At 38.5% G+C, this 27168-nt stretch overlaps 2 protein-coding genes across 3 annotated transcripts in view; one reads left to right on the top strand and one right to left on the bottom strand.

Annotated features, from left to right (window-relative positions):
- LOC113672936 (uncharacterized) overlaps positions 1-22446 on the bottom strand; it is a 23480-nt gene extending 1034 nt beyond the window's left edge. The window contains exons 1-22 of the mRNA XM_089204942.1: positions 22415-22446; positions 18282-18357; positions 17901-17937; positions 16387-16712; positions 15985-16123; positions 11977-12293; positions 11497-11644; positions 10595-10834; positions 9803-9991; positions 8613-8810; positions 8311-8532; positions 7230-7534; positions 6802-6949; positions 5802-6104; positions 5066-5356; positions 4199-4634; positions 3687-3892; positions 3042-3226; positions 2227-2685; positions 1531-1742; positions 1230-1270; positions 499-595 (exon numbers count right to left, since the gene is read on the bottom strand). Of these exons, the coding sequence (XP_089061068.1) occupies positions 499-595; positions 1230-1270; positions 1531-1742; positions 2227-2685; positions 3042-3226; positions 3687-3892; positions 4199-4634; positions 5066-5356; positions 5802-6104; positions 6802-6949; positions 7230-7534; positions 8311-8532; positions 8613-8810; positions 9803-9991; positions 10595-10834; positions 11497-11644; positions 11977-12293; positions 15985-16123; positions 16387-16712; positions 17901-17937; positions 18282-18357; positions 22415-22422 (4583 nt within the window). The 5' untranslated portion in view covers positions 22423-22446. The remainder of the gene's footprint in view (positions 1-498; positions 596-1229; positions 1271-1530; positions 1743-2226; positions 2686-3041; positions 3227-3686; positions 3893-4198; positions 4635-5065; positions 5357-5801; positions 6105-6801; positions 6950-7229; positions 7535-8310; positions 8533-8612; positions 8811-9802; positions 9992-10594; positions 10835-11496; positions 11645-11976; positions 12294-15984; positions 16124-16386; positions 16713-17900; positions 17938-18281; positions 18358-22414) is intronic.
- Positions 22447-23446: 1000 nt separating this feature from the next.
- LOC113672912 (cAMP-regulated phosphoprotein 19) lies at positions 23447-27168 on the top strand. 2 transcript variants are annotated; one of them, XM_089204941.1, is made up of 4 exons: positions 23447-23561; positions 23630-23716; positions 23812-23971; positions 26400-27168. In XM_089204941.1, the coding sequence occupies exons 1-4, from the start codon at positions 23523-23525 to the stop codon at positions 26450-26452; spliced, it is 339 nt and encodes a 112-aa protein (XP_089061067.1). In that variant the 5' UTR covers positions 23447-23522; the 3' UTR covers positions 26453-27168. The 2 variants fall into 2 exon arrangements, with proteins under 2 accessions (XP_089061067.1, XP_089061066.1); XM_089204940.1 differs by having other exon boundaries at positions 26397-27168.

Raw genomic sequence — 27168 nt, 5'->3', positions numbered from 1 at the left:
AATTCAGTTACTGTTTTCCCAAACAATCCCGACTAAAGTACAAGTAGGAAGTCATGTGGGCTTTAAAACAATTTGCACAGTAAAAGTGTTTTAACAGTTGTACCAAACACTTGTCTCGACAAGACAAATCAGTTCACTGAGAAACGGTACGTGTGAACGACATACTCCTCTCAAGAAATGATAAATTCTCCCCTTAAGATTACTTTTACTCAGCGGCGCCGAGGTTCTGGGCACGTTATTATGGCCTTCTAATTCCTTCCCACAATTGTCTGTTTTCTTACTAAAAGCATAATGGCTGAGTTGTATTTTCTTGATTATTAAATTTATTAGTGCTAGACCGCAAGTTAAAACAAAACCTTACAAATGACTTCTAGAAGGATTAAGTCAAGCAGTTGAGATAGGCGAACTTAACTAAGAGTTTCTTGGTGAGGGGGGAGTATCACACAGTTAAATTATTTGTTAGTTGTTAGAATAAGTGAAAAATATTGCTGAACGTACAGCTCATCAGAACATATCCCTGGTTTGTCCATTCGATATCCTGACTTAAGAAGGTTGTACAACTCTCTGTTGCGTATTCCAGGGTAGGGGATGCCACCTTGGATACAGATTCATTTTGAAGACGGCAAAAAATAGTCTTTAACTAGGATAATTTTCAAAAACTAAGCTAAAACAAGAACCCCTGAAACTAGTAGCATTAAGTTTCTGGGGGCTACAAAATAACAAGTAATTTGCACTTCAAAAATCAGTTGATCTAAAGTGTTCCTTCCTTTGAGCTCCCTTTTTCCTTCATTAAAAAAGCCTCGCAACTTCATGACCTTAAGTCTAACGTGTTAAGTCACTAGTGATTAAACCCCTAAAATCGCCCTGGCTTTTACGTAAGATACTCCACAGGTGGAAAAAAGATGTTTGGCTGCTGAAACGAATTTATATACAAACGAAATACGAGCATTGTAGTTGAGGGCGTCTATCGGGGTCCGAGAGCATGTCCGATCAGTCCTCCGTCCCTGATTTGGTACAGTTAAAGGTATTCTTTGGAGATGAAATCTGGGAATAAATCAGGTGCCCTTTTTGGGACGGACTGGAACAAGGCTCTGAGCCAGTCAAGACAAGCATAATCCATTGGACAGATCTTGCCTTCAAATTCAGAATGCTTACTATAAAATATAAATGCCATTTCGAGAAGAAACGATCTATACTTCTGTAGTTATGAATCAGACGTTATTACTCACCCAATGTGCACAATTCCCAAATAAGTATACCGAAAGACCACCTACCGAAGGAAAGAAGACGAAAATGATTATTTGAAGTAATTTCGCACTAATGATGGCTCGGAAATCAATTGAAAACAGCTACCATCAGACAATAGTTTAGTTTAATGAGAGAGGTAGTCTGGTCTTAAAGTACCGTGGTATCAAAGGGTGTCAGTTGATGTTCTCGTTTCACTGACAAGCATTGAAAACATAATTGAGCGGGGAAAAAGATAATAAATTAGATCTTGTTCTGAGTAGTTTAAGAACGTTTAGTACTCACACGTCACTTTTAGATGTAAATATGCCGTCGCCGAATGACTCAGGTGCCATCCATTTGATTGGCAGTTTCTTCGTATTCTTTACTTCATATATGTCCCCGTATGTGTGACGTAACAGGCCAAAGTCAGCAATTTTCACAGCTCTGTCCTCGCCCAGAAGGATGTTACGAGCGGCCAGATCACGATGAACAAATCCGTTGCTGGCCAAGTACTCCTGTTTATATAGAAACCCAAAACAATTCCAAATTACGCAAGGCCATTACTAAGCCTGCGCGTCCATTTCTTTCTTTCATTGCTATTCGCTCGTTGGTGAAAAGGAGAACACTAGTAAACCGATGGCAATTCATCTCTAGCTGTCAGATAACAGATCTATCAGTAAAGTAGATGATGATAAAAGTAGACTGTTGGCGTGTATCATTAATCATTTGACGCTTTTATGCAGCATGTAGTTAAAGATCTGTTTTAGCATTTTTCCAAGGTTTAAAATTTTATTGTCTATGTGTTACAAGCAGCACGTTAACTGACTTTCTGTCCACCTTATTTTCATGGAATGACTTTTTTTGTTATTTTTTTTTTTCATGTAACATGAGCTCGGCGTTAGGATGTTAAGAAGAAAGTTTATTTCCTGGACTGGGGAAAATGTTTGCGTGTAATATTCAGTTCAATAATCACAGATATTTTTAAATTTAAGCACTTACCATTCCATTTGCTATCTGCCATGCAAAACAAAGTACATCTTTTACGGTGAAGTCAACTGCCTGCTCACCATCACCATTCGTTTCCTGTTGTTCCTCTGTGTTCTCTGGCGGCTGTGGCAGGGGGCGTGCACTTTTAAATGGAGTAGCGAGATTCCCTTCTTCGTGGCCAGACGGAAAATGAGCTTGGGAAATTTTCATTTGTATTGTTTCTGTGTCAGTACTTTCCTCTTCTGTGGGCGGTTGTTCTTTAATAATAACTGAAATGAAATCTGGGTTGCTGGTAGCTTCGGTAAATTCCGCCACACTCGTGAGTTCCGTTCCATTACTGACATCATCGTGAAAGTCTACGACGTCCTCTGACTGATCAGCTGAGACAGCTTCTTTTGAACTCTCACTGCTGTCTTTATAATCGTCCATGGATTCAAAAATAACACCATCGATGCCGTTTCTACATTTGCCCTAAAATTATTAGAATGTCCCATGTAAACAACTCCATGGATCTTTTAGTTTGAGAGCATATCTAGAAAAATAACCCAAACCTGAACGATTTATTTCTGACCGGCATCATCAGCGATTACGAGTGAGAAATTTCAATTTAGTATTTGCTGAAGCTTTTTCATGAGAGAAAAAAAAGAAATGTATTCTTTGAAATGGGTACCTCCTAAGGGCTCCATGTTTATGGATCGCCATTTTTTGTCCCAAAGTTAAAAGACTTATGACTTTTGTTACCTACTCCAATTTGTTTGGTAGCTAATTAACCCTCCATTTGATCAATATTTTTTTACCAAAGTTTTAAATCTGCAAAACAGTTTTACCTGCTGCCTTTTGTTTCTCAGCCACTGAAGAAGATCTCCATGTGGAACATATTCCATGATCAGCATTATGGGTTCTGACCTGTGCCAGTACCCAATCATGCTCACCAAATTCCTGTGAGTTCCTATACGCTGCACAAACGAAATTTCTCTGAGAAACTGTTCTTTCTCATCTACATCACCTCTTTCTGAAAGGGAAGTGGTAAAACAGCAAGTAAAAAAAAAAGAGTTCGGCTCACTACATCTCTGCAGTTTATCGTTACCTAATTATCGTTAAGTATCTAACACAGATAAGAGTGACATCGTCATTTGGACGGTCATTGTCACAAATCAAACGAGTAATTCACTGATCCTTCCAAAATTTAAACTAATCTTAATAGTCTTCAACTTATGAGCCAAATTCTATTTTCGTAAAACGAACATCACATTTTTACTCTGAGCCTTTGTTTCTTAGGCAAATCGTTTGAGTGTGTGTGTGTCGATCAGGGGCTCCACAGTTGTAAGTTTCATACAAAAAAAAAGAAAAAAAAGCGGTCGGTAAGGATAACCATACACTTCGATTTAATAAAGTTAATTTTGAACAGGACAATAAGTGTTCATGTTGCATTCGTAATGTCACAAAAACCGAATATATCAATTTGTACTTACTATGCAAGAGTTTTACAGCGACAACTCTTCCTTCATTAAAATCCACTCTTTCCTCTTTTGGCTTAAAAAATACCTCAACCTTCGGCATTTCTTTCAGGATTCCTTTGTGTACTTTTCCAGATGCTCCCCTGCCTAGCTCTTCCATAATTGTGACACGTTCTGGGGAAATCTCTTTTAACAGCAGGGGAACAATGTCTGACTTCGATCTACAGAAATATTGTAGGGATTTTTTCTTTTTGTTTGTTAAAATGTCAAACATACTCGTATACATCAAGCATTAAGGAAGCAGCTCAAGACTTTTACGCATGGGAACGGCATGTCAAATGAATGTTACCATGTGCACAAGACTTCGATTCTAGCCTTGACGAATACTTTGAATGGAACTATATGGGGAAAAGGAATTAGTGTATAGCACTAGTTACTCTATAAGAGTGCTTGTATTTGCTCAACCCTAGCTTTAACGCCAGGACTGCGTTAGCTTAAAAATTTCTAGAAATAAACCTACTCCCAACCTGCGATTCCTCAGACCTTGCAATTTTCTCTTTTTTCGTCTCTGTCTGAAGCAAAGGATTCCCGCAGTAATGAGAATGAGGAACCCACATCCTGCAGGTACAGCAATGGTCAGGATGCGTCTAATAAAATTAGTCATCTGCACGGTTTTTTCCAACCTCTCGGCGGCCTCACTTTCGCCCAAGTCATTCCAAGCAGACACCTTAAAAGCGTATTCCGTGTTACACTTGAGCGAGGGGAGATCCACTGAGGTAACATTTACGGTAACATTGATTTGATGCCAGTAGCCATCTTCGCTTGTAGATTGCACCTCTCTGTAGTATACTGTGTACAAGGTCAGCGGACAGCCGTTATCTGATGGGGAACTCCATTTGATGCTCACATCACAACCGGACAACTGAACACCTCTGCCGTCTATAATTGGGGATGACGGTTTACCTGAGTCAAAAAAGAAGCGATAACACTTTAGCAAAAGCCTGCTAGAAGCATTCGTAAAAACATGACCTCACTCTCGTCTAGGGAAAGTGGTCAAACATTTCCTTGCGGTCTAAACTACAACAAAATACGTAATTAATAGATACATTTCAAATTGTCTCAGACGGCCAACGAAATAATATTAATACGACAACGAGATTTCAGCTACTTCCCTTGACCAAACCATATGTTTCTGGCTCAGTAAGAATCTTATACTATGAACTGTAATCACCCAAAAAGCGTATATCTACCGTACATGTTCTCATTGAAGAAACTAGGAATGAAAACACACACATCTGTTGGACGATGAAAATATCTCACCACCATCGAAAGATATTTCTTACGCAAATTTAAGTCCTTTGTAGGAGTTTTAAATGGAGCATGACTGCAGTTACCTCCTAATGTCCTAACGCTCCACAACCTTCTGTGGTTTAGTGATCCAGTCAGTGGCGTCTCTGCTGTAGAATTCCAAGCTGTTATAGCTATTTCATAGTCCCTTCGGCATCTGAGATGAAGATCATAACTTGTTTCATTTCCCGACACGTTCACTGCGTTCCAGAGGCTTTTACCCTCTGGAAGTATTTCTCTGTGGCATATAGTGAATAAAGAAGCAGTACATGGCTTCCAACGGATCGCCACCAGACTCCCTACCACTTGGTTGGTCCTGTTGACAATGACTGGGTACCCTAAGAAAAGAAGAAGGAAAAAAAGCAAACAAACAAGTAAACTAAAAAATATACAGACTAACAAACAGAACCAAAAAAAAGCAATAAAAGGAGTTTGTCAATCTCGAATTGTAAGTGTAACAAAAGGTTAGACAGGAAAGACAACGACCAAATTTGGAAAGGTTAAGGGTGAAAATAGAAAGGCGCAAGACAGAATCGTCTTTACCACCCTCTTGTGTATTATCGTTCATCTGACCGACGGATTGTACTACCAGTCGTCTAGTTTTCAGTTGAAAATCGAATGGTGGTGAGTTTTCCACGGCTCTGTCTTCTTCCAGGCCTCACAAGCTAGCCTTTTTTACATTGGATATGTTCTGGTTGAGCCCAATGAATTTTGCAACTGGTAACAATCGTTTTGAGATCATTTCGGCAAAAATAGAATGAGAAAAACAATTGATATGAATACCTGTAATGGATTTCACTTTCCAGGACTCTGAAGGGTTACTTTCACCCAGTTCATTCCATGCAGACACTCTTAATTCATATTCTGTGTCACAATCAAGTGGTAGGGCACTTAGCTCTCTCGTACTCGAAGAGGCACTGATACGATCCCAAGTATTTTCCTCCTCTCGCCGTTGGATGGACTTGTAGTACACTGTGTACATAGTAACTGGACAGCCGCTAGTATCTCCAGAACTCCATGATATGGACAAATTAGGATACGACATTTCCTGCTCCTGGTTTTCAATGATAGGAGGTGCAGGTGAACCTGTGGGAGGATAAACGCGACATAAAGCACACATCAGAAGTGAACAGGCTAATGTGACTAAGTTGAGTAAAAGCCAATATAAAACAAATATTGAAATAAATGCACTATAGGCCATGTGTTAGACTTCTCCGTTTGGTTGAACTATATTTTTTCACGCTTCGACGTCCTTTTGTTTGCACGCCTTAATGACAAATGACATGACAATTGTTTTAAAAACCTATCCCGGGTTTGACGAGCAAATTTTCGTCTTTTTATTGAAGATCACCATTTTTTTTATCATTGTATTAGTTACCTAAGTAAACGGTGTCTAAGATTCACACTCAGATCAGTTAACCGAACCCGATCGGTTTGCTCAAAAATTCATCATATATAAATTCATGAGTGACTTTTTGGGCTGTCTAAGATCGTTCCACCGAATACATGTTACATTTGTCAACTTCTGGTACGATCGGCCTAAGTGAAACGCCTTCGGGAAAGAAATCTGAAGATTTGACCTTCCGACCACATTTCGAACCGCTCAGATATCCAGCAGACAACGATTAGTCGTACGTGTTCATTGCGCAGGTGTTTTCATAGCTTGAAAAGTAGGATACTGTTTAAAATAACACGATCAGTGCAGTCCTAAAAATTTTCATCATAATGCTTTTAATTAAAATGTTACGGCTAGCGATGGTCACATGATGCAAAACTGACGTACCTGCAGGTATTCTTATTCCATACACTTCTACTCTAAGAGCTTTGTGAATATGATAGTCAACTGGCTGGAACCGAATGATCCGAGCTCTTGCCACCTCTACCAGAACATGTTGCACTATTTCATTCCTGTGTGAGTTGCCAATGAAAATCTGTAATAAAAATGGTTGGCATATAAGTGGATTTTATCCATGTATCAAAGTATTTCAGTAAATTCAAGAGAATACGCCTCAAAGTACATGGTTTAAACACAGTTGCGTTTACCTATCAGTTAAGTGCAAGATGATCAATACAGTTTTCACCAACGGATAAATTTTTACCTTTGACTAAACTGGTCGACATTCGCACTGCTAATCGAACCGTTATCTCATACAACCATGTCACATAGAGACTAAAGAGTACTTCTATAGTTTCTACTTTCTATAGTCAAACCTTTTCCGTGTCATTCTCTTTATAGATCATCCAATCCTCAAGGAACAAATAGAGCTTGTAACTTTTGGTCCATTCTTTACGATGTGGACTTCCTTGGGTAGCCACAGCGCAAATGAAGAACACGTTTCCAAGATTAATTTCCAGGTAATCATCAGCATTGCTATTATCCCTAGGGGACCAAGCACCCATGCCACTCCGTAGGCGCGCGTTGTAAGGTTCATCACCTTCACGGAATGATGAAGCTGAGAAACTTTTTTCTAGGAAGATGTTTTTGTTGGCCACCTCAACTGCCTGTGTCTGACAAGCTTCGGAAAAAAGAATTGAGAAACATCGTTAAGTTGAGTCCCTATCGACGGCCTCTTCCTTTGGAAAACCCTTTTCCTCCAAAGAACAATTACTTATCTTCCTGAGGTGGCCGTTGTGGAAAGGTTCCACGTATGTACCAGGGATAGAGAAAAGAATCAGAAGAATGTAGTACGACTTAAACTGAAATACTTTCCCAGAGAGATTTCGATGTGGCTCAAATGTGAACGCATTCATCTTTTCTTGGCCCTCTTCATGATCATGGATGATACTACTACTTAACGTTTCTGGTGATGTCGATGTTACTTATGTACATTGTTTATAACAGTTGACAGTTTAATGGCAAGCATATCTTTTCCACTTGCAATTGGAGTTTATCTTGGTTTTTAAGTGAGATTGTACGCTTACCTTTTCTTCTTTTTTCAATCTTAGCTAACATTTCAAATTTTTTAGTACCTTCAAGGGAATGAAAGTGCTGGATTGGTAGAATAGTGTTTAATAAAATTGAGCGAAAATCTGTTCTTTTTTTATGAAAATTACTCCTATTTGTATGTTACTCTAAGGAATGAACAATTTAACTTGCTACTTGCTGAAAGCATTAGTTTAGGGGCAGAGAGTGAGACTGTAAGGGGAGGGTGGATGCCATAATCAGGACTTATTTGTAAGACTGTTCATTCAGTTAGTCAGGGAAATCCTACATTTGTCAGGAAAAAGTAAAAGAGAAGTATAACCCCTTGGCTATATAATCCATGAAATTTTTGACATGGCAGCTCCTTACCCATTCTTGTCGAGCTTTGAGAGTAAACCTGCACCTCGCATAGGTAGAGAGTTTTGTCAGCGTTGGAAACTCCAATAAAAACAAATTTTCCCACAAGCCTAGGAAGACAAAAAATGGTCCGTTGTTTTAACGAGAAAGCTTTTTTAACCGAAAAAGCTGTTTCGGAAGTATCCTGTCCTCCACAACGCAAGTTTGAATTGCCTCTATTGCCACTGTCATGACCTGTCGGAAATGGACATAGGACAAGTCAGTTTTAACTGCATATTTGATCTCCGCTATCTTTTGCGTTGTCCTGAACTCACCGATCCAGACTTCAAGGCCATCAATCCACATACGCTTGTGACTAATAACGACCTTAGCTACTACCCGCGGTACTCCCAGGTCTACTCTCATCCAGTGGTCCTTCTGAAATGTGCCTTTAGCACAGGAACGAATATCTCCATCTAACACAGTGTTAGTCCATGTGGAAGACTGCTTAGGAGACTGATTCAAGGCAAGATCTAGAAGAAAGAAAAGCAACTTATTAAGAATAGAATAGAATAGATGAATGGTGCCAATTTCCTCACTTGCAGCCAAGGGCTGAATTGCGGAGGAACCAGAGAGGTGAGATCGGACGTCAGCATATTAAAGGCGCCTCTGGCAGCCGCTTCAGTCCATTGTGATCACACCTCACCCACCCAGACCTACGACGGCACAAATCGAGATAGACCACAACACCGGGCACTACGTGCCCTACTCTTTGCGAACAGTGCGTGCGTTCTTTTACGTCCCACAATTTATTTGTAACATAGAAGGGTTGTGAGACGGGACCTCCGGCTTTACGTCTTATCCGAGAGACGAAAGAAGAAGCATAAATGTTCTGTATTACTTGTAAACTGAGATTCAGGTATAATGTAGCGCTGCTACTAAAATCTAAGTAGTTGCTGAAATGGGGGATTTCACAGTTGTATAATTGAGTCATCCTCTGAGGCACAACTTGAGTAAACCTAAGTAAATATTTTTTCTTTTCTTTGCCTCTCTCCTCCTTCCCACCTTTTATCCTTTTTCATTTGATCTTGCAAGTCACACTAAAACAGGCAGGGAAGGTAATATGGCCCCAAATAAATGTGTCCGGCAGCCTACTGTATTAAATGATGTCCAGGAATGAACGCAGTTGCGAAATTAACAAACTTTACCAAATTTCTTCGCAGAAACACGAAATAAATACTAGGTAGTAAAAACTGCATAAATTCAAAAGAGCTCTTACTAAAACCACCATAAATCAACTCATGAAGAATAAAAAAAACATGGAAACAAAAGACGGAATTGAGTATTTTTACTTTTTGACTATTTTATAGTTTCACGGTAAATCTGATGGTCAGGATTGCTGACACGATTCTCATACATCCTTATGGATGCTAGTTATGGCAGTCTCACTCAAAACTTGGACTAAGTGGAGGGTAATTTTCCAACATAAGAGCAATTTTGCGAGGCATTATATAACAAGTCTTACTTGATTTTATTGAGGAGAAAACTTCAACTTCACATAGGGACAATATTTTTGATGATCCAGGTATCCGGATGAATAAGTGCCTGCCATACAGCGTCATATTACATCGAAAAAACTTTCCCTTTCCTTCAGGGACGAGAACATCACGGACGCAAATGCTATTAGCTACTCCTCCTTTTGAGGTTTCATTTCCTTAAAACATTAAAGATAAAATGATGCGTGAGACTTAAAACCGCGACTGTTCATTAATGGTAAGACAAATAGGACTCTGTACGCTTATACTGTACCACGTGGACTATATGGCAAATGGGTATTTTTTTCCACGAACTGTGAACAAAACATTAAAGAAGATTTTCAAGTAGTCTAATTATTGGTGATCATTTAAATTACAACACGAAGATTTTCATGCATTACATGACTCTGAAGCTCGAGGTCTAACTTACTTTATTTAGTGCCATGTGAACAGCATTTACATAAGAGATGTACAAACGTACGGCTACGCAGAGGAAATCTCATAACAGAAGCAAGCAAAATAGATCGAAATCTGCCCATAACAACATAGGAACGGGAAATTTTGAAGCCCTCTATCGCTTAGGAGGTGTGCGACATGGTTGGAAGTGGCAAAACACGTAAGGTTTGATGGTGCGTTTGAAACTCAAATATTCGCATGCTATCAAACTAAGGCTTACCAATGACAAACGCATGAAATCAGGGAAAAAGTCGAAAAATTTTGAAAACACTCTCAATTCCCCAGTGAATTCAACCTTAAGTTACAATTAAATCATTAGTACTCACCCACTGTTATCTCAGCACCGTTTATTCTTCTCTCAATATTATCTCTACCGAGTATGAAGACCTGGGAAACGGGCTGCACTTGATCAAGGTCGACTCTCCACCACGGATCAGTAGTGCCTCGGAGTATTGTCCGAGTACAGGAAGGACCTGAATCTACAAAGAGTCCATCGACGGCGTTACTAGCAAAACGCTCTTTAAAAATAGTTGACTGACTTGTAGGCTTCCAATGGGCCAGATTGTCTGAAAATACATGCAACGTCACTTAACCAATAAAGAAAACTCGATGTTTTTTCTGATTTTCCTGAAACAAGAATATAGTTAAGGGTTGCTCCCTTCTACTTGAGTGCTCTCGAGCGCTGGAAAAGATAGTCAGACCGATTACCTGGTCACTCGTTGAGCGATCGTTGAATTTTTTTTTCCTTTTTGTGAAGAGTACTCTTCCAGGACGGATACAGCATTTGTAGATGTGAGGGGAGGGAGGGGGGGAGGTTCATACGAGAATCCAGGCCGGTCACTGATAGGAGGTTTTGAGTGTTTCCTTCCCCAGTAAATTTAGAATTTTATCTCAGGAAATGCGACTTCCGAAATTCTGAGCTCAAGTGAGTACGTTAACATGGCATCCCCTATTGAGTTTAAAACAAGAGATTTAAAACTTTTATAATCTCTTGACAGTATAATCTCTTATATATTGTCAGGCTACGTTTAAGAGATTGTCAATCACGCATTTTTGAAATGCTGAAGGTTGTGAGAACTCTATTCACATGGGAATTGCCATTTACCGCATCTCTTAACTTAAATGTAACGTCAGTTATCCGAGTTCAGGGGTTTGATAGAGCTTTCTGAAGCTTTGAAAAATTAATCGTTGACTATTTCATCGATATTATCACGCTAGGTAACCTTACCTTGTGTCAGCGGTGTTCCAAATGTCTCTACCCTCATACAGCAATTTCTGTAGTGTTCTTGGGCAATGATACGCAAAAATCTAGCAACAATCCCGTTGCACAAAGTATGTTTTTTTGTGTTGTTTCGGTTAATATTTGCGGTGAAGATCTGTAAAGGTAAGAATTATCAGCAATAGTAAAATAGCAGCGGGTGTGATCTGCTTGAAAAACAATTAAAAAGGTGAACCTGTATTTACAATGTGAAAAGAATCTTTCCAAAATGGAAGGATTTCTTTAAAAGAAATATGTAGGGCTAACTAATCATTTATCATTCATTTTGAATAAATGCAAAAACGAAGATGGCTGCGAGCGGATTCGAATTTTATTTTCGAGAGTTAGTGATATCTTTCCCGTGGGAGTAACTTTAGAAAGCGAGGATGATTTTCATTCACAGTTTTACTTCTTATGACTATTTTTTCCCAGAATTCTAAACGAACGAACCTTCAATATTCCTGCCTCTCGATAGTCTGTCCATGTTGTCCCATCCTTGGATGACTGAAGTATGTACTTCTTTACCCACTGATCCCCTTGAGCATTTCCCTGAGTGGACACAGCACAGATGATATAAAGCTTCTCAAAGTCAAACTGTAGATATGGCTGACTGTCATTTGTTGCTGCACACCATGATGATCCACCAGTGTAGTTCAATCGACCGTTCTTAGCAGGTGTATTGGTATTTAGGACAGAGGACGAACTGATGTCTCTATCCAGGAAGTATCCATTGCCAAGTCCTAACTCTATATCCTGGCACCCTGGGACTGCGAAAGTAAGCAGTTTAAATGTTTACATAAAAGGTGATCTAGTCAAATTCCTTTTTCACACCAAGCTGTAGATCTGGTCAATGAGAGTTTTACTAAATATGAAGAGCTCGCTTCAAATAAAATACGTAATTTGCTCTCAAACGATTCACTGTGGCCTCTAACCAGTTGATTTTGCGGAATTTAGAGCGACAGCTCCTTGAATCTGATAAAGAAATGTGGCTAACTATTCTTAAGTTCAACGATTTAACAATCAGTCTTACTGATCTTTTTTCGACTAGTCAAAACTTTAGTTTTATTTTTGATTAAGTTTTGTCCGCCTTAAGAGTTTCACCACATCCTGTCATGTTCCAGCGATGAGGGAGGCTGAAAGACCAACCACTGCCAAGGAAGCTGAGAAAGTGTGAAATGACGATGAGCAGAAAGAGAGCGAGAGAAGTTTATAAAGATCAAGAATTTACTGCTGGACAATTGCCTCTTTTGCCCGCTGGGATGTTGGAGCAGAAACAGAAGTCATAAGCTATGTACGACTCAGTGCTTTACTGGCTTAAAAGAAGAGGGATGGCTGATGACCAGCTACCTACACCAGAAAATCAGATCAGATCCTTTAGGGGAGGTGTATAGATAGCTGCAACCGTAAGCATTGACTATCCGCTGGCCGTGAAGGTGTCTGTGCATGTGCATGGCTGAAACACGTTTTAAAGTTGTAAAAGTTTTGGTCAGAGGCCATATTCAAAACAATAAACCACCGATCAGAGTAAATGGCGGAATAATTACCTGCAACAGTTCCACTTAACAGTTAAATACAGGCCTGGGAAGGTAAACCTGGCAGTTTAGATATATAGTGCACCAGAGCCCTCCAATGATTACCAGGAGCAAATTAATAATAAAGGACAAAGTTGTCAATTTAATAGTAAGAATAAACATCCTGAAATCACTATCGGTCAAGCCGTGTGCAGCGAACGGAGTTCTCTTTGGAGGAATAGTGTTGTTCTGCCCAAGGCTCTTGATGTAAGTGTCAATTTCAGCCATGAAGGTCATCAGGGCATCGTTATGATAAAGGTGCTGCTCCTTTCAGCTTTTTGGTTCCCTAGCAGAGACTGTATGATCGAAGATATCGTCTGCTGCTGTTTTCTTTGTCAAGATACAACTCAAGAGAAGCGACCATTGCACAGGAAGTGTTAAGGGCTGGAGGTGGTATGGTTGGACACACAATACGGGGCGAAGTATTTTTACAACTAAGGTTTCAGTGAGTTCATGGACTTCGAGCCAGTCCAAAAAATTGCAGTCGGTGGTAAGAGGCTTACGGATTGTGCATGAAGAAATCTGAGCCCAGAATCTGCCAGAGTTGAGTCAGCATTAGCAAATATATCATGGGTTTCTCGTGTAGCATCTCAGTTCACGTGGACAGTTTTTTGACGATTAGTATGGTACAGTTTTGTATATTCGAGGTGTTTTACCCTCTCCTATGTTGGAATGAGCAACCCTGCTTTCTCTAGGCTGTCGGCGAAAGAGTGGTGTCTTTATTGTATTCGGTCTTTAAATGGTCTCTCTACAGTCTCGTGAACATTTCTGCAGCTTAGCTGCTGCTTTGTGCAATGAAATTCTATTATGGCCTCAAGTAGTTAATGGTCGAAATAGGCTTCTATGTCTGATTACTATATTTTAGGTGATCATAATCTTCTGTCGCAGTCGAGATAGCCAATTAATCGTTGTTTGGTGGTATCGAGGTTGTTTGTTTTGTTAGTGTAGCGTACGGCGTCGTACCGTGTCTAAAATATGAGTGAGACGTGTGCAAAACCCGACAGAGATTTATTTACCGACCCTATATGAAATCTCGGCCGTGTAGCCAAACGATCCCTTCGACACACGTTTTACATGAAAACGATACTGACGAGTGTGACAACGTGACTTCTTACGTCATACACCACAGTTACTCACTGCTTGGTGGCGTCGATCTCTATTGGGCTGAAAACGTGCTCCGCCTAAGCCACCCTCACTGGTATGTTTTTGTTGAAAGGTTAGTTTGATAGGCCACAGGAGAGTCGAGTTTGAGTTATTTGGCTTTCTTGAATGAGCCATCTTGCGCTTGTGCCCAGCTGCAGGGGTATCAGAACGGCGAGTTCTGTGAGAGGGTGGATGATCATACTGAGGTTACGAAGTAGGTTGAGAGTTCCCACGAATTTCTGTACATCAGCTTTGCCTCGGTACAGGGTCATGACCAATATTGCTGATGCTTAGTCAGGACCCTCATAGAGGCAAAATTACTAGAAGTTGATTGGCTGAGAGAGAGGACATTCTTTCTTAATCACAAGGGCACTTTTGTTAATCAAGAGGGCATGATAAATTGATCCTAATTAGTTAAGATATTGTTAGCAAAGAAGGGCTGTTGAGATCATTTCCAATAATATTTTTTGATAATAATAGCTGCCCGTTCTATTGACGCTCGACGAGGACTCAATCGAAGAACTTATACAAGGAAGTTAAAATAAAAACACCAAAATAAGTACAAACAATTAGAGAAGAATAGAGAACTTCAGGGCTGAGAAGTACCACAGTTCAACATAGCATTCGCTCTATTTTTCGCTGAGCTGTCCTTGAAACGAGGAAGAAAAGTGGCTCGAACCAGACTCGTTAGAATTCGTGCAAGCAGCTTTACGGATCCTTATTTACGAAGCAAACACTGTCCAAACTTAGTTGCTTGAGATACAAAGTAATTTTCATCAAGGAAAGCATAAAAACTAAAAGAAAGGAAACCTCATGAGTTTGGAATAGGGAAGCGGCAAAGCAAGTTCAAAGTCTAACAGAAGAAGAGGAGGAAACACTGTGGGACAATGGCCAGTTGGGCGACGAAGCCCCTTACTTTTTCATTAACACAGTCTGCTGGCTACTAAAAACGCACTTACAAAGCCGGCAAGAGCAGAATTTGTCACTTTTTCTGGAGGTTTAATGAAGACAATAGGCGACGGATTGAGTTTCAAACCGCAGTTACTAGTATAACCTCAAAGAGGTCTCAACTTGCAAGAAGAGATGCCACGATGAATTGTTCAAGAAGTATTTCGATAAACGTCCGGTAGAGTTGATGACAACAGGGCCACTGAAACTCAATGTTATCGACCAACTATAGATGGGCGTGTAGGACAAAGAAACGCCCATCGTGGTTGTTCAGAAATCGAAGGGCTGCGACATTTCGAACTGTGCGATAAAAAAAACAGCAGAAACTGATGTCCCAACGTCGTCGACAATGCCACAAAATGAAGACACGTACTTATTACACTTTCTTCTCTCCAGCAAATGCAAGCAGCTCTCAGTCAAGTTCATACAAGTTTATCTATATACGTTATTGACCAAGGGTGAGGTCACGATGGTTGGATTATGACCGTTTTCTTTTTTTGCGTCTTTATGGACCGAGACGAAGGACCATCTTGCTCTCTTAGGAAGCCAATCAGAACACTGGGTTCGTTTTATACTCCCCACGAGTACTACCAGCGATACAATAATAGATTAATACAGACCCTAAGAAGTATTTGGGATTGCTTAGTTTCCAGTAAGAAAGTTTTAAATCTAGTTGCTAGAATCCATTTCGCTCCGCCTGGTCATCCAAACTAGTGAGGGTACCTTACCATAGCCACTTACCATCCACTCTTGATACGAAAAAGTGAATCGTACTTGTCCAAGCACATTTACTCACTTTTGAATTCGTAAATCTCAACTCTGAGGCAGTTCCTTTCGTGACGCCGTGTAGGAAGAAATCGGAAGTACCTTGCATATACTGGCAGTGGCAACTTGTGTTGGTTGGTTTTGGAACTGTTAACCATCCTTCGAAATACCTTTGACACAAATGCGTAAAGAAGGAACACTGCATTACGTTAAGGAAGAGAAATATTCTTAAAAGAGACCTCCTTCGAAAAGCAAACGGAATCTCGAAATTTTTAATATCAGATACAATATCCAACCGAAGAAATTGCCTTTACGTTCAACAAAGCATGAAAAAACTGTTGGTCTAATTGTTCTATTAGATAAAACAGTTCGTGTATCAAAGCGTTTCTTGATACGATTACTGCTCACGGTGTCTTTACATTATAAATCTTACCATTACTTCTCCATTTTCATCCCGATAATTCTTCCAATTTTCTCCATCAAAAGAGTAATCCAGCTTGAAATCTTTTACCCATTCCAATCTCGCGCTTGGTACGCCTCCCTGAGTGGCGAGACCACATGCCTGAATTGTTTTTCTGATGTCAACCTGAAGCCATTCAGCGTTACTTTTAGCCTCAAGTGAACACCAACCGTCGCCTCTTCTATCATTGAGGCGACCATAAGCCGCCCTGGTAGACGGCCTATTTCTGGATGATGCTGTCATCTGACGATCAAAGATGATACTGGGAGTTGCAACACCAACAGGATTACTAAAGCAATCTGCAAAAATTGATTTGACACAAAAAATTGATGGGCCGATCAATTCAAAGCTTCAACATCCTCGCCCGGGCAAACCATGGGCATTTGACTGTCATCCGTGCCCAGGGAATGGGGAATTTGAACCTTGCCTAGGTGGAACTTGAACCAGAACTGTCAGGTCTATCCAGCGTAATTTTTTTATGTCTTAGTGTGGAGGTGTTTAAAGGCAAAATGTTCACTTTCACGAGCAGATGGCTCAGAAGTAAAAAAGGTCTATAAGAAAGTCAAGGTCACTAATCGTGGTTTAAACAAAAAAAAAATAGAATATCAAATCCGGAATGTAGGTGCGGCATTTAAACACATTTTTGGCCCCAAGAGCTGGAATTTGATCGAATCAATCTTCAAAGGTTCAAAAGCCAAGGGGGAGCATGTTGAAGCTTCGCTTTGATCGACGCATAAAGACCAAATCATGCACTAATCGATTTTTCCTTGCATTAGAGGCTGCCTTCTTTCATAGTTACAACTTACAGTTTCATTTCGTAGTTGTGGTATTAATGGAGGTTGTCAAACCTAACTTCTTTTATAAATTCTGAGTACAGTAACTACATGCATGACGACTAGAAATTGTCTCGGTTGCAGCAGTAAACAATAAGAATCAGGCTGAATATTTTTTTTAAGCTCAAAGTCTCTTTGGCTTGGATTGCTATTTACCACTGATTCAACTTATTTTTGAAAGCCGGGTTCAGCCTTAAAAGTATTTCACTGCCTGTGGATTACCCATCTCACCTCATTAGAGAACAAAGGAGACAGTATTAGACCTCTCAAACTGACATTTATCACTTGAAATTGAAAACGGCATCATGACTGAGCGTCGAAGCTCAGAAAGTAAGTATACCTCCAAGAAACGTGTGAGTTGCCTGCAGTCTACGGAGGTATCACATCGGTAAGTGATATTCAGCTTATGCGTTTGTTTAAGGATGTAGTATCAGACGTATTGTGATGCTTTGATAGTTTACAATCATTAAAAGTAGCGAGCAATAGTCAAAAGCTGAAGGCTGTTATTCTATCTCCCTCGCGTCGTGGTTCGAACTATCATGTGAAAATTCTTAGAAAATTGCTTAAATTTTTCAAATTAAGCAACTCTTTAGTTCACAAGTGCTTGTTTTTCTTTTATTTTTGTGAAAATACGCATCAAAATATTTTTCTTACCTGGCAACTCACCAGAGACGTCGGGATATCTAGAACTCTGCGAAAAATTAAGAAATTAAACACCATTAGACATGACTTGGAAAACACCGAAAAGTGGAGACTCAAAAATGTAAGAACAGGTCTATGAAGGTCAAAAATTTCATTACAGAGCCGGGTTTCCAATAAGTTTGAGCAATAAGTTACGATCAAATAGAGGCAGGGTGCATTAAATTCAATGATTCAGGTTTTTTTGTGTATTATTTTTGAAGACTTCAAACGGCTGCTTGTCTGGCTTTCAATTTTGGTAGCTTTTTGGTTACATGACTAAATAGATACAATTATTCTGTGTTTTCTGAATATTGGATGACTTCATTCAAATCTGAGGAAAGTGAAGATACCCACCAGAATCAACAGGACTGCTAGTTCAGAAAGACGCAGAGCCATGATGGTATAGCGAGACTTTTTACTCGACGAAAACCTGACCATGAGAGATGTTGATAAATAGTAATAGGGCAGTCTTCAACGCAACATAAGCACAACGGGAAATTGTAAAATGAACGACAAGAAGTAGCAGAGACCCTCTCCCTTTGTAAGAATATTTCTATCACAAAAATGCCTGATCAATGAGCATGCTAGAAGAGTTGGTTTCAAGAAGGGTTATCGATAGCTACTAGCGCTTGTTTCGAGATAACTGAGTTTAAAATTCGGCGCTGTGCATTTATGAAAAAATAAATGATTCAATGCAACCTGAAATGGCACTGCTCGTTAAATTAAATGAGTAAGTTACTAGTAATCGGATCCTTGTGTTTGCGCAAACATTTGTGGGATCGCCACTGGGCAAACTTTGCAACTCGCTAGAAAGAAATATACGGCGGAAGGTTGGTTTGACGTCCGAAAAACGATTTAGGAGAGAGATCATCGTTTTTTTGCCACAGTTTTATCAGAAATGAGTGTGGGTTATATAAATACAAAGGTAATGCAAGGTTTTGTTGGAATAACCGTGAAATATGTTGTAAAATCTAGAGATTAACTTTTTCTCTATGCGCAAGGGTTATATTGAAATTGACATCGCGCAAAGATCTCGAACTTCTGAAATATTAGGTATAAATCGCTAACAAATTTCCCAAAAAAGCTTTTTCAGTTTTATTTACGTTTGTTGAGTCTACTTTTAGCTCTTTTCTTGGTTTGGTAATGCGGAAAGAAAACACTACAACAGCTACCTCGAGGCAGCACGGGATTGAAATGGTGTGCTTGAGCATTAAATGTTATCATGATACATTAAGTGATTAAACACCTACATTTCCTATTTCTTATGATCAATCGGAACGAACCAGCGTTGATGACCGACTAAAAACTGAAGCCTTTCTTATGCGACGATGAGTAGGTACAAATGGGTCGCTTGAGGGGCGATGCACATATGTCCACATTTTGCTGTTCCTGACAAGATCCTCCAAAGAGTTGGAGGAGAAAAGTGGCTACCCAAAAATCTCTGGATATTTCTCGACAAATTATCACTTGACCTAGGGATTTTCTTTTGTTTTTCATCGCTTATTTCATCCTTCCAAAGAGAAACAGCTCGGTAAAAACAATTTCTATCTCCGCTGACGACAACTTCTCTCCTTTGAGGTGGTATATTTTCAGCCATCGTAATATGTTTATCTTAATACAAACAGGCTGTACATACAAAAATACGACTGAAAAACTTTAGTGAGTTATTTCTTTGCGATTTATGGCAAATTTCGTAAGATGTCGAGACCATTACGCGATGACGATTTCACCAAAGACCTTACGCAGGGAGAGAAGTTAATTGGGATATTTTATAACATATTTCGTGGTAATGCTAACAAATACTTAATATTCCCTCGTATCAATGTTATCTTAATCCAATTATGATTAAACTACGGCGAAAAAGCATTGATTTCCCTCCAAAATCGCTTTTTTGGACGTCGAAAGAACATTTCGCCACGTATTTCGTTCTAGCAACTTGCAATGTTTGCCCCGTGGCGATTCCAGGAATCTTTGCTCGTGGTCGTAGCTAGACTAGCCTGTCATGTATTTTTTCTGCATTCCCGCCTAAATTTGCAGATGTGTTAGACCCTGGATAAAAGTTCAGCCAAACTCGTCAGAAATCTTCGAAACAGGTGATTGCAAAGAAACGAAGATCAAAAAATTTGGTGATAGCTTTCGCCTTTTTTATTTCCCCTCTCACTCTCTGGTATAAAATTCAGTTAGGACCATTAGAGACACTAGTTAATGACTCGCATCGGATATGGCACAATAGATGAAAAAGTTTGTTCTTGAGGATAATGGCAATGGACTTGTGACCGAACATCACTGTAGTTTTTACCCCTGGCTTCTCTTATCCCTAAAGCCCTGACAAACACCGTTTTATGGTTTTCTTGCAAGTTTACGATAAAGGGAATCGCTGTATTATTGATAAAATCCAATACCACCGATTAGGGACTTCTAACCTTTTCGAACGATTTATGGTGATACGCTGGAAAATACATTTAGAGGTAACTTCAACTCATTTGAAAAGAGAACTTAACTCTAAAACACAGTGAATTTCTCAATGTTTTCCAATCATTTGACCTGGTTGTAAAAAGTATCTCAGGAAAGCATTTTTTCAACTTTTGAAGCCAAAAATTCATCGTCAACTCGAAGTTTCATCGGTTAAATTTGTATCACATTCCTAATTGCACGTTGTTCTAAGCATGTCCTCTCAACCTAAACTCGATTTTGCATCATTCAACTTAAAGTTAGACGGATGCGTTAAAAGAGACTTTGACTTTTCACACAAAGCGTTCTATAAATATTCTGAATTGATATTTAAAAATCGATTACTCCTCAAAAGTGCCATCAGAAGGAAGTCTATATAGCATGTGCAGACCACACGTTCTCTGTCACGCGCTGGCCAAAAATTAAATCTAAATGTTACAAATAAATATCAGCTGTATATAATGAAAACCTACTCGAAATTATGGCATTACTATTTGATCAGTTTTCCATAAGCCGAAATTTGAATGAAATAATTTTCTTTTACCTAAGAAAACTAGTTTTCCTGGTTAAACATTCTAGGAAAAAAAAGTCTCGTCAAGGGACTCGAGGGGAAGACTTGCAGATATAAAATTTCTTTTGATTCTTTTTTTGCTTTGTTTTTTCGTTTTTTTTGTTTTGTTTTGTTTTGTTTTGTTTTGTTTTTTTGTTTTGTTTTGTTTTTTTCGTTTTTTTTTCTGTTTTTTTTGTTTTTTTGCTTTGGTATTTGTTTTTTTTTTTTACAATATTCTAGAAAGATAATTCGTCAAGTCATCAGCGCGAGCAAATAAAGACTTCATTCAAACTGAAAAATTGCGTGTTCATTTCTGGACAGGGGCTGTGAACATCTGTAAAATGGCATCATTAATGAACAGCTTGTAATACACTGGAGAAAAATTTAGAATTAGTCAGCTCCTTTCTTTTCTTTGTGCATCAAATAAAGCTTTGATCAGAATTGGCTGTTATCGAGGAAATTTGCTTCAGGACTCATATCTTAACTGATTCAGCAAACATATTTTTGGGTTTTGTTTCATCCAGACAAGTTAGTCAATTAAGTAGCAAAATATGACCAAAATAAATTCCCATCGACTCATTCCTTTTTTTAAGAACGCTTTTATGACCATGACTTTGAAAAAAAGTCCTTTTCCTGAGGTTTTTTAATCGTTTTTTTGCGTTGCATAAGAAAACGCCATTCGCAGTTAGGAAAAGCGATGAAACTATTAGGCGTATATATTATATTCAGCGGCACTTAATTTAGGACCGGATCGCACTTGAAACGAATTTAAGTATTCTATTTTTTTGCAGGAAAAACAAGGACAGAAATTACGCAATTTCCAAATTTTGGAGGCGGCCCTGTCAATCACAAAACTATCTCGCTAATAAACGAACTGAACGAAAGAATTAACCAGATTTTTGCGCCTTCTGCGTTTACGTGGAATTTTGTCTCTTGGTCTTAATGACACAAAGTAGCGTTTTAAGTATGTCGGTGCAGTATCAGAAGTTCTTTTGGCGGTAGCATTGACTTTTAGAACTCGCACCTTTCAGTTAAATACATTAATTCTATCCACACGTCTTTCATAATATGACATATGAATGGTTAAAACTAAAATCTCTTGTTTTGTCGAAATTAAAAGTTTTCGAGGCAAGACTTTGGCTCTTGAGAAGATCACTTACAAGATTTTAACAATTCGCAAAAATTTGGCAAGTTGCTTTAGACTGGGAGAAGTACTTATTCTACGATAATTGTTGACGGAATTGTAACTCTTAAAAAGCAAAATAAGCTCTAAGGTTAGGGATTAGTTAGAAGTTCAAAGCATGACAACTAACTCCTACAGAGGTCTTTTTTCATAGTGGATGGTTTTACTCTGACTGCTAGGGTTTCCTTGAGTTGTGATTCAAACTGCCTCTGTAGATTAACCAGCTTAAATTTATCGGGGCCTTTCATCATAGAGGGTCTATATCCTTCTATCTACTTATATGAAAACGCTTAAGTTAAATACCTTGTCATCCTTCCGCGACATGATATCTTGTTCTGAAAGCGAAACAGACATTCGCCAACTGTTTCTACATAATGTACATCGAGATGTTAATGAGTAATCTACGTCATTCATAATATCTTCGATATCTTTTGTCAAGTACTTGGTGAATAATTATTATTATAACATCTTGCACTTGTTGGAGTCTTGTTATCTTCGTTTCAACGTTTAAAGATAGCTTGTGCATGACCCCCGAATTTGCGAATGATGTTACTGAGCGAACTGTGACCGCTATGAATAAACAGCTTCTTAATTCTTAGATTATCAATATTTTCAAATTATGAAGAAAAGGACTCACAGCAGTTTTTCTTTTTCTTCTTAGAAGAATTTGCTTACTTTCGCCCCATGCCCTCGGTACGTTTTTATAGCTACTACCTCTCGTAGAGGCGAAGCCATAACGTTTTCCTTTCGAGTGACTGAATGTAACAATAGAATACGAACGACTAGAGATACAACAGAGTTTCATTTTGCTTTTCTTAGTAAAATTACGTGGAATTATATTTTCAGGCAACTAACTGTAGACGAATAATATAAGGAACGGCAGTAGTAAGCGTAGTCTCTTTCGCAACCGTTATTTGGTCTCATCACGCAACGCGCTCTCTCTGCAACGGGGAATAGATGGAATTGTGTGACGAGACAAACAACTGCTTCGAAGGAGACAACAGTAAGTGTGGCACCGATGCATTTTATTTTTGCTTAGAAGTATTTAGACAATAGACCACAAAATACCCGTGTTAGTTCAGATAATTTAGGTTTTTTTCTTTCTCTTAAGGTGAAGTAATGCGATATTTCCGTCCGTTTTAAAATAATGATCTTTTTCTGATACAAAAGTGAAAACATGAGGTACACAAAGTGCCCCATCTTAACCCACCCGTCTAAAAAAGATAACTCTTGCATGCTACGCATGCCTATGTTTAAATTTTTTAGTCATCTCACCCCAACCCCACCCCGGACAATTTCTCAAATCTTTCTCCAGACAGGGGTATGTAAGTAAAGAACCTTCTTCCAAATTTGGAAAGCTCGGTGGATTGCAGTTGAAGTCCGCCATTTTAGTTAGAGAGCGTTGTGGAAGATGAGTGAAGAAACAGCCCCTGAAGAAAAGCCGAGTGAGGTAACATTCGCTCCTACCTATAGTTTAGTCATGTGTTTCTTTTTCCCTCACCATTTTCTGTCTTTTAGCTCACCGAAGAGCAGAAACTGGCGCTCAAGTTTCCGGGGAAGAAACCAGTTGCCACTGATATTTTGAAAAAGAGAATGCAGAGAGGGGTATGATTTTTACAGCACTTTTAAAACTCCTTTCACTCTTCATAGACTTGTCGAATGTCTATCGTTTTCTGAAACGCGGTATCTTTCTCGTACAGGTGAAATATTTTGATTCTGGCGATTACGCCATGGCGAAGAGCGAGAAAAAAGTAGGTCCCGCCGCAGCGGCCATTGGTAACAGGGGAAAATTGCCCGTTGGAGTCGGAAAAGCCATCCCCACACCCGATAACATCCCACACAGGAAAACGTCTGTGCCTAGTAAGTTGGTGGAAGGCCAAGAGCAGCCGCCAGTGGCGGTAACACGGTAGTTTTAAGCTGCAAACTGAACAACTGATAATTTTGCACTTCTTGACATCCGCTTTTTGGATCGGAGCAGTAGTTTGTTTCTGAATCTTAGAATTATATTTTGGTAAAGATTGTAGAAAAATTCTTTAATTTATCGTGTAATATTCGCGAATTGTGGATTTAAAATCAAGTTAACAGGCCAAACTAGCGATTTTTATAGCTGTGTAAACTCTTAACTGTATTATAAATGTCTATTTTGAATAAATTTTTCAAGAGCAAATCCGAGCACACAAAATAGAAAGTAAATTAAGGTCGAATGATTCTTTTGAACATGAAATTTGCGACAAATCATTTACTTTCTCCTTGACGTTGAAAGCACTGTTAATGATAACGGTGAAGTTGTATACTGCTCGTCTTATTTTGCAATCATTACGCAGTAAACGCATGGGGGAAGTTTGAGCTCACAACTGTACGTACGGCGTTTTGTATACATGTAAGTGGACCATTCAGTCATATTATCAGTGAAGTGAAGTTCCAATCTTTATCGTAGCTGGGAGAGTAATTTTTCATGGGGATAGGGGTAACTGGAGACTGATCTGTTTCTGAAAACCCTAGTACATTGTACTTCTAGGAATTTTTTTGTTATATACAGTATTGTTTTGGTAAAGTTATTAAGAAAGCTGATAATATTCATACAGGACATCAAATAACCCCCAATTGACTGCTCTTCTAATTAGATTTTTTCACCAAGATGTGATTTTGGAGGGAAAGTATCATAAGTGACAAATTCAGCTGAAATTACAGTTGATGAATTGACAGTAAAATTGGTATGTTGTTCCAGTTAAATCAGTTTACAACATGTGGAAAGCACACATTGACACACAGCCCAATGCAACATTAGAAGCATATAACCTTTTCATGGCTAAGTAATATGCTTCTTGTAATACAGACAGGAACTCTTAAAATGTCTAGACAACTACAGGTGAAATGACTGAAAGAAATTTTGTGGTAGTTTTAAATTATTTCATGTAAACATTGTTTACAGCCAGGTTTGTTTCACATCAGCAACACTTAATCGTTTCACATCATTCCATTTCTGGTAGTTGTTTAGCTGCAACATGAGTTTGACCAAATTGGTTTTATAATCTGTGATCCTTGTATTCAAATGGGTCCATTTTTAGTAGCTTCGTAGTAACTGTTTGCCAGAGTGTAACTTTTCAAACCGTTTTTGTACTGTTATTTTAATACCTCTGCTTCTTCTTTTTGAGTATTTATCTGTAAAGGCTTGCTATGAACCCAGTGTAGTTTCATATGGCTAGAATCCTAAATAAATGATAGAAGAATTTTTGAACAATCTAGAAGTTTCCAGTCTTTTACATTTGCTCTAATACATGTATATAAAACAATCAACAAAATCATAGTGACTAGTAAAAGAAGATTTGGTCACAAATTACAATGTTTTACACTGTTTTGGTTGGAATTTAGGTGACACTAATAATAGTATTTAAACCTTTGCTAGCAGCTGGTTTACGGGTCGGTAACATTTGACAGTTTGAAGCTGTAAGATTGTTAAAAAATTAACAGTTGGTCAATACCATGATTTTAACTGTATGAACTTGTGGTAGTATTGTAGCAAGGTGCTACTCTCTATCAGAAAGTCTAGTGAAATTTATTTCTTTTCCATTTCTTTTTTTGTAACCTTCTTTTATCTATGGGGATCAAGATGCTCAGCATTAAATTCAGATTATGCTAACTGATTCAATATTACTGAGATGTGATTTAGGAAAGGAACTGATAAGTCATCTCTATGAGAGGATTCATTGGTCTCTTAATGTTCTTTAATGTGTCTTGATCTGAATCACTTTGGATCCAAATTTTCCTGAAGAAAGTATGTTTCTTTTTGATAAACACAGTTTGTTTACCCCTTGCATGAGGCTATTTAAGTGTCTCTTTCACAAGGGGGCCAGACTGAATTGTGTATACAGTGTAAATGTAGAGAGAGTGTGAACATAGAGTATTTGTGAGGACCTAAATTGGTCTGGCTTGTTTTGAGGTTATTCAAAATTTCTTGGTTACATTATGCATAATTGTGTTGACTTGTACATTTAAAAGATTTCACTTAAATGTTGTGTCAATTTGTTTATTTATTCCCTCTTAACCTCTAAATCTAATCAGTAACTAGATTAATAATCTTGTTTCTGAGTTTAAAAATTTTCTAATCCATTAACTTTGCCTGATAACTAAGTTACTGTCTTTGCATGATGTTCTTGTCCTTAATTTGACTTAAATATTTTTCAATTTTTTGTAAATAATAGTGATTTGTTCAACTATGTCATACATGTGTGCCCTATTATTGTATTCAGAGATATAATAACTCCATTCTCACTCTATGCTGCAGCAGACTATCACACTCGTGCAAGAAGTGGAGAGTTTAACCTTGTAATGGATCAGTAATCTTCTGGTTTGGAGAGTGCTCAAGACTTCATCATTAGTTAAACTAAAAGCTACACTTGTAGTTAGCATAAATGATCATGGTGTATTAATCTCCTGAGGTAATAATGCTTGACTTAATTTTATGAAGTAGTGTAACATAAGTACTTACTTGCTTTCAAAGTTTAAACACTTGCACTATTTTTCCTGATAAGATGTACTCTTTCTTGTTCATTTGATGCTGTGGCTATTGTAATTTGATATGGAATTAATGGTTAACTCTGTGTTAAGTAGTTCACTGAAGAGAAACTATTTTTTGTTATGTAATTGTACAGTAATGTGGTAAAATATTTACTTAAAGCTCTTTTATTCAATTGCTTAGGGCAAGGATTTTGGCAGGGTGAGTTCCAGTTCTCAAACTAGTTGTTAGTGCTTACCAGTGCCAGCTGCATGTTTATATCTACATTTTCCATGCACAATCATTATTTATAAAACTAAATTATCATAATTTAAGCATGTCTATAGTTCTCTGCAAATGGTACTTAAAAGGAAGAATACTCAGTTAGTTAACAAGATGTGTGGAAAAGGTAGAAAAAATGTATTAAAATGTATAAATTGCCAAGGAGCTCTTTGCTCTAACAAATCTTTCCTCTAACAGTCTTATGCTAAAACAGGTTGGTGGACCCCTAAACTACATGTAAAATCGTTGAAATGAAATAAAGGGACCTAAACTTATCATA

Source organism: Pocillopora damicornis, chromosome 4 (genome assembly GCF_964200805.1).
Source record: "Pocillopora damicornis chromosome 4, jaPocDami1.2, whole genome shotgun sequence".
Lineage (NCBI taxonomy): Eukaryota > Metazoa > Cnidaria > Anthozoa > Scleractinia > Pocilloporidae > Pocillopora > Pocillopora damicornis.
Note: the sequence above shows the minus strand (reverse complement) of the source record. Positions and strands in the feature narration are given on the sequence as shown.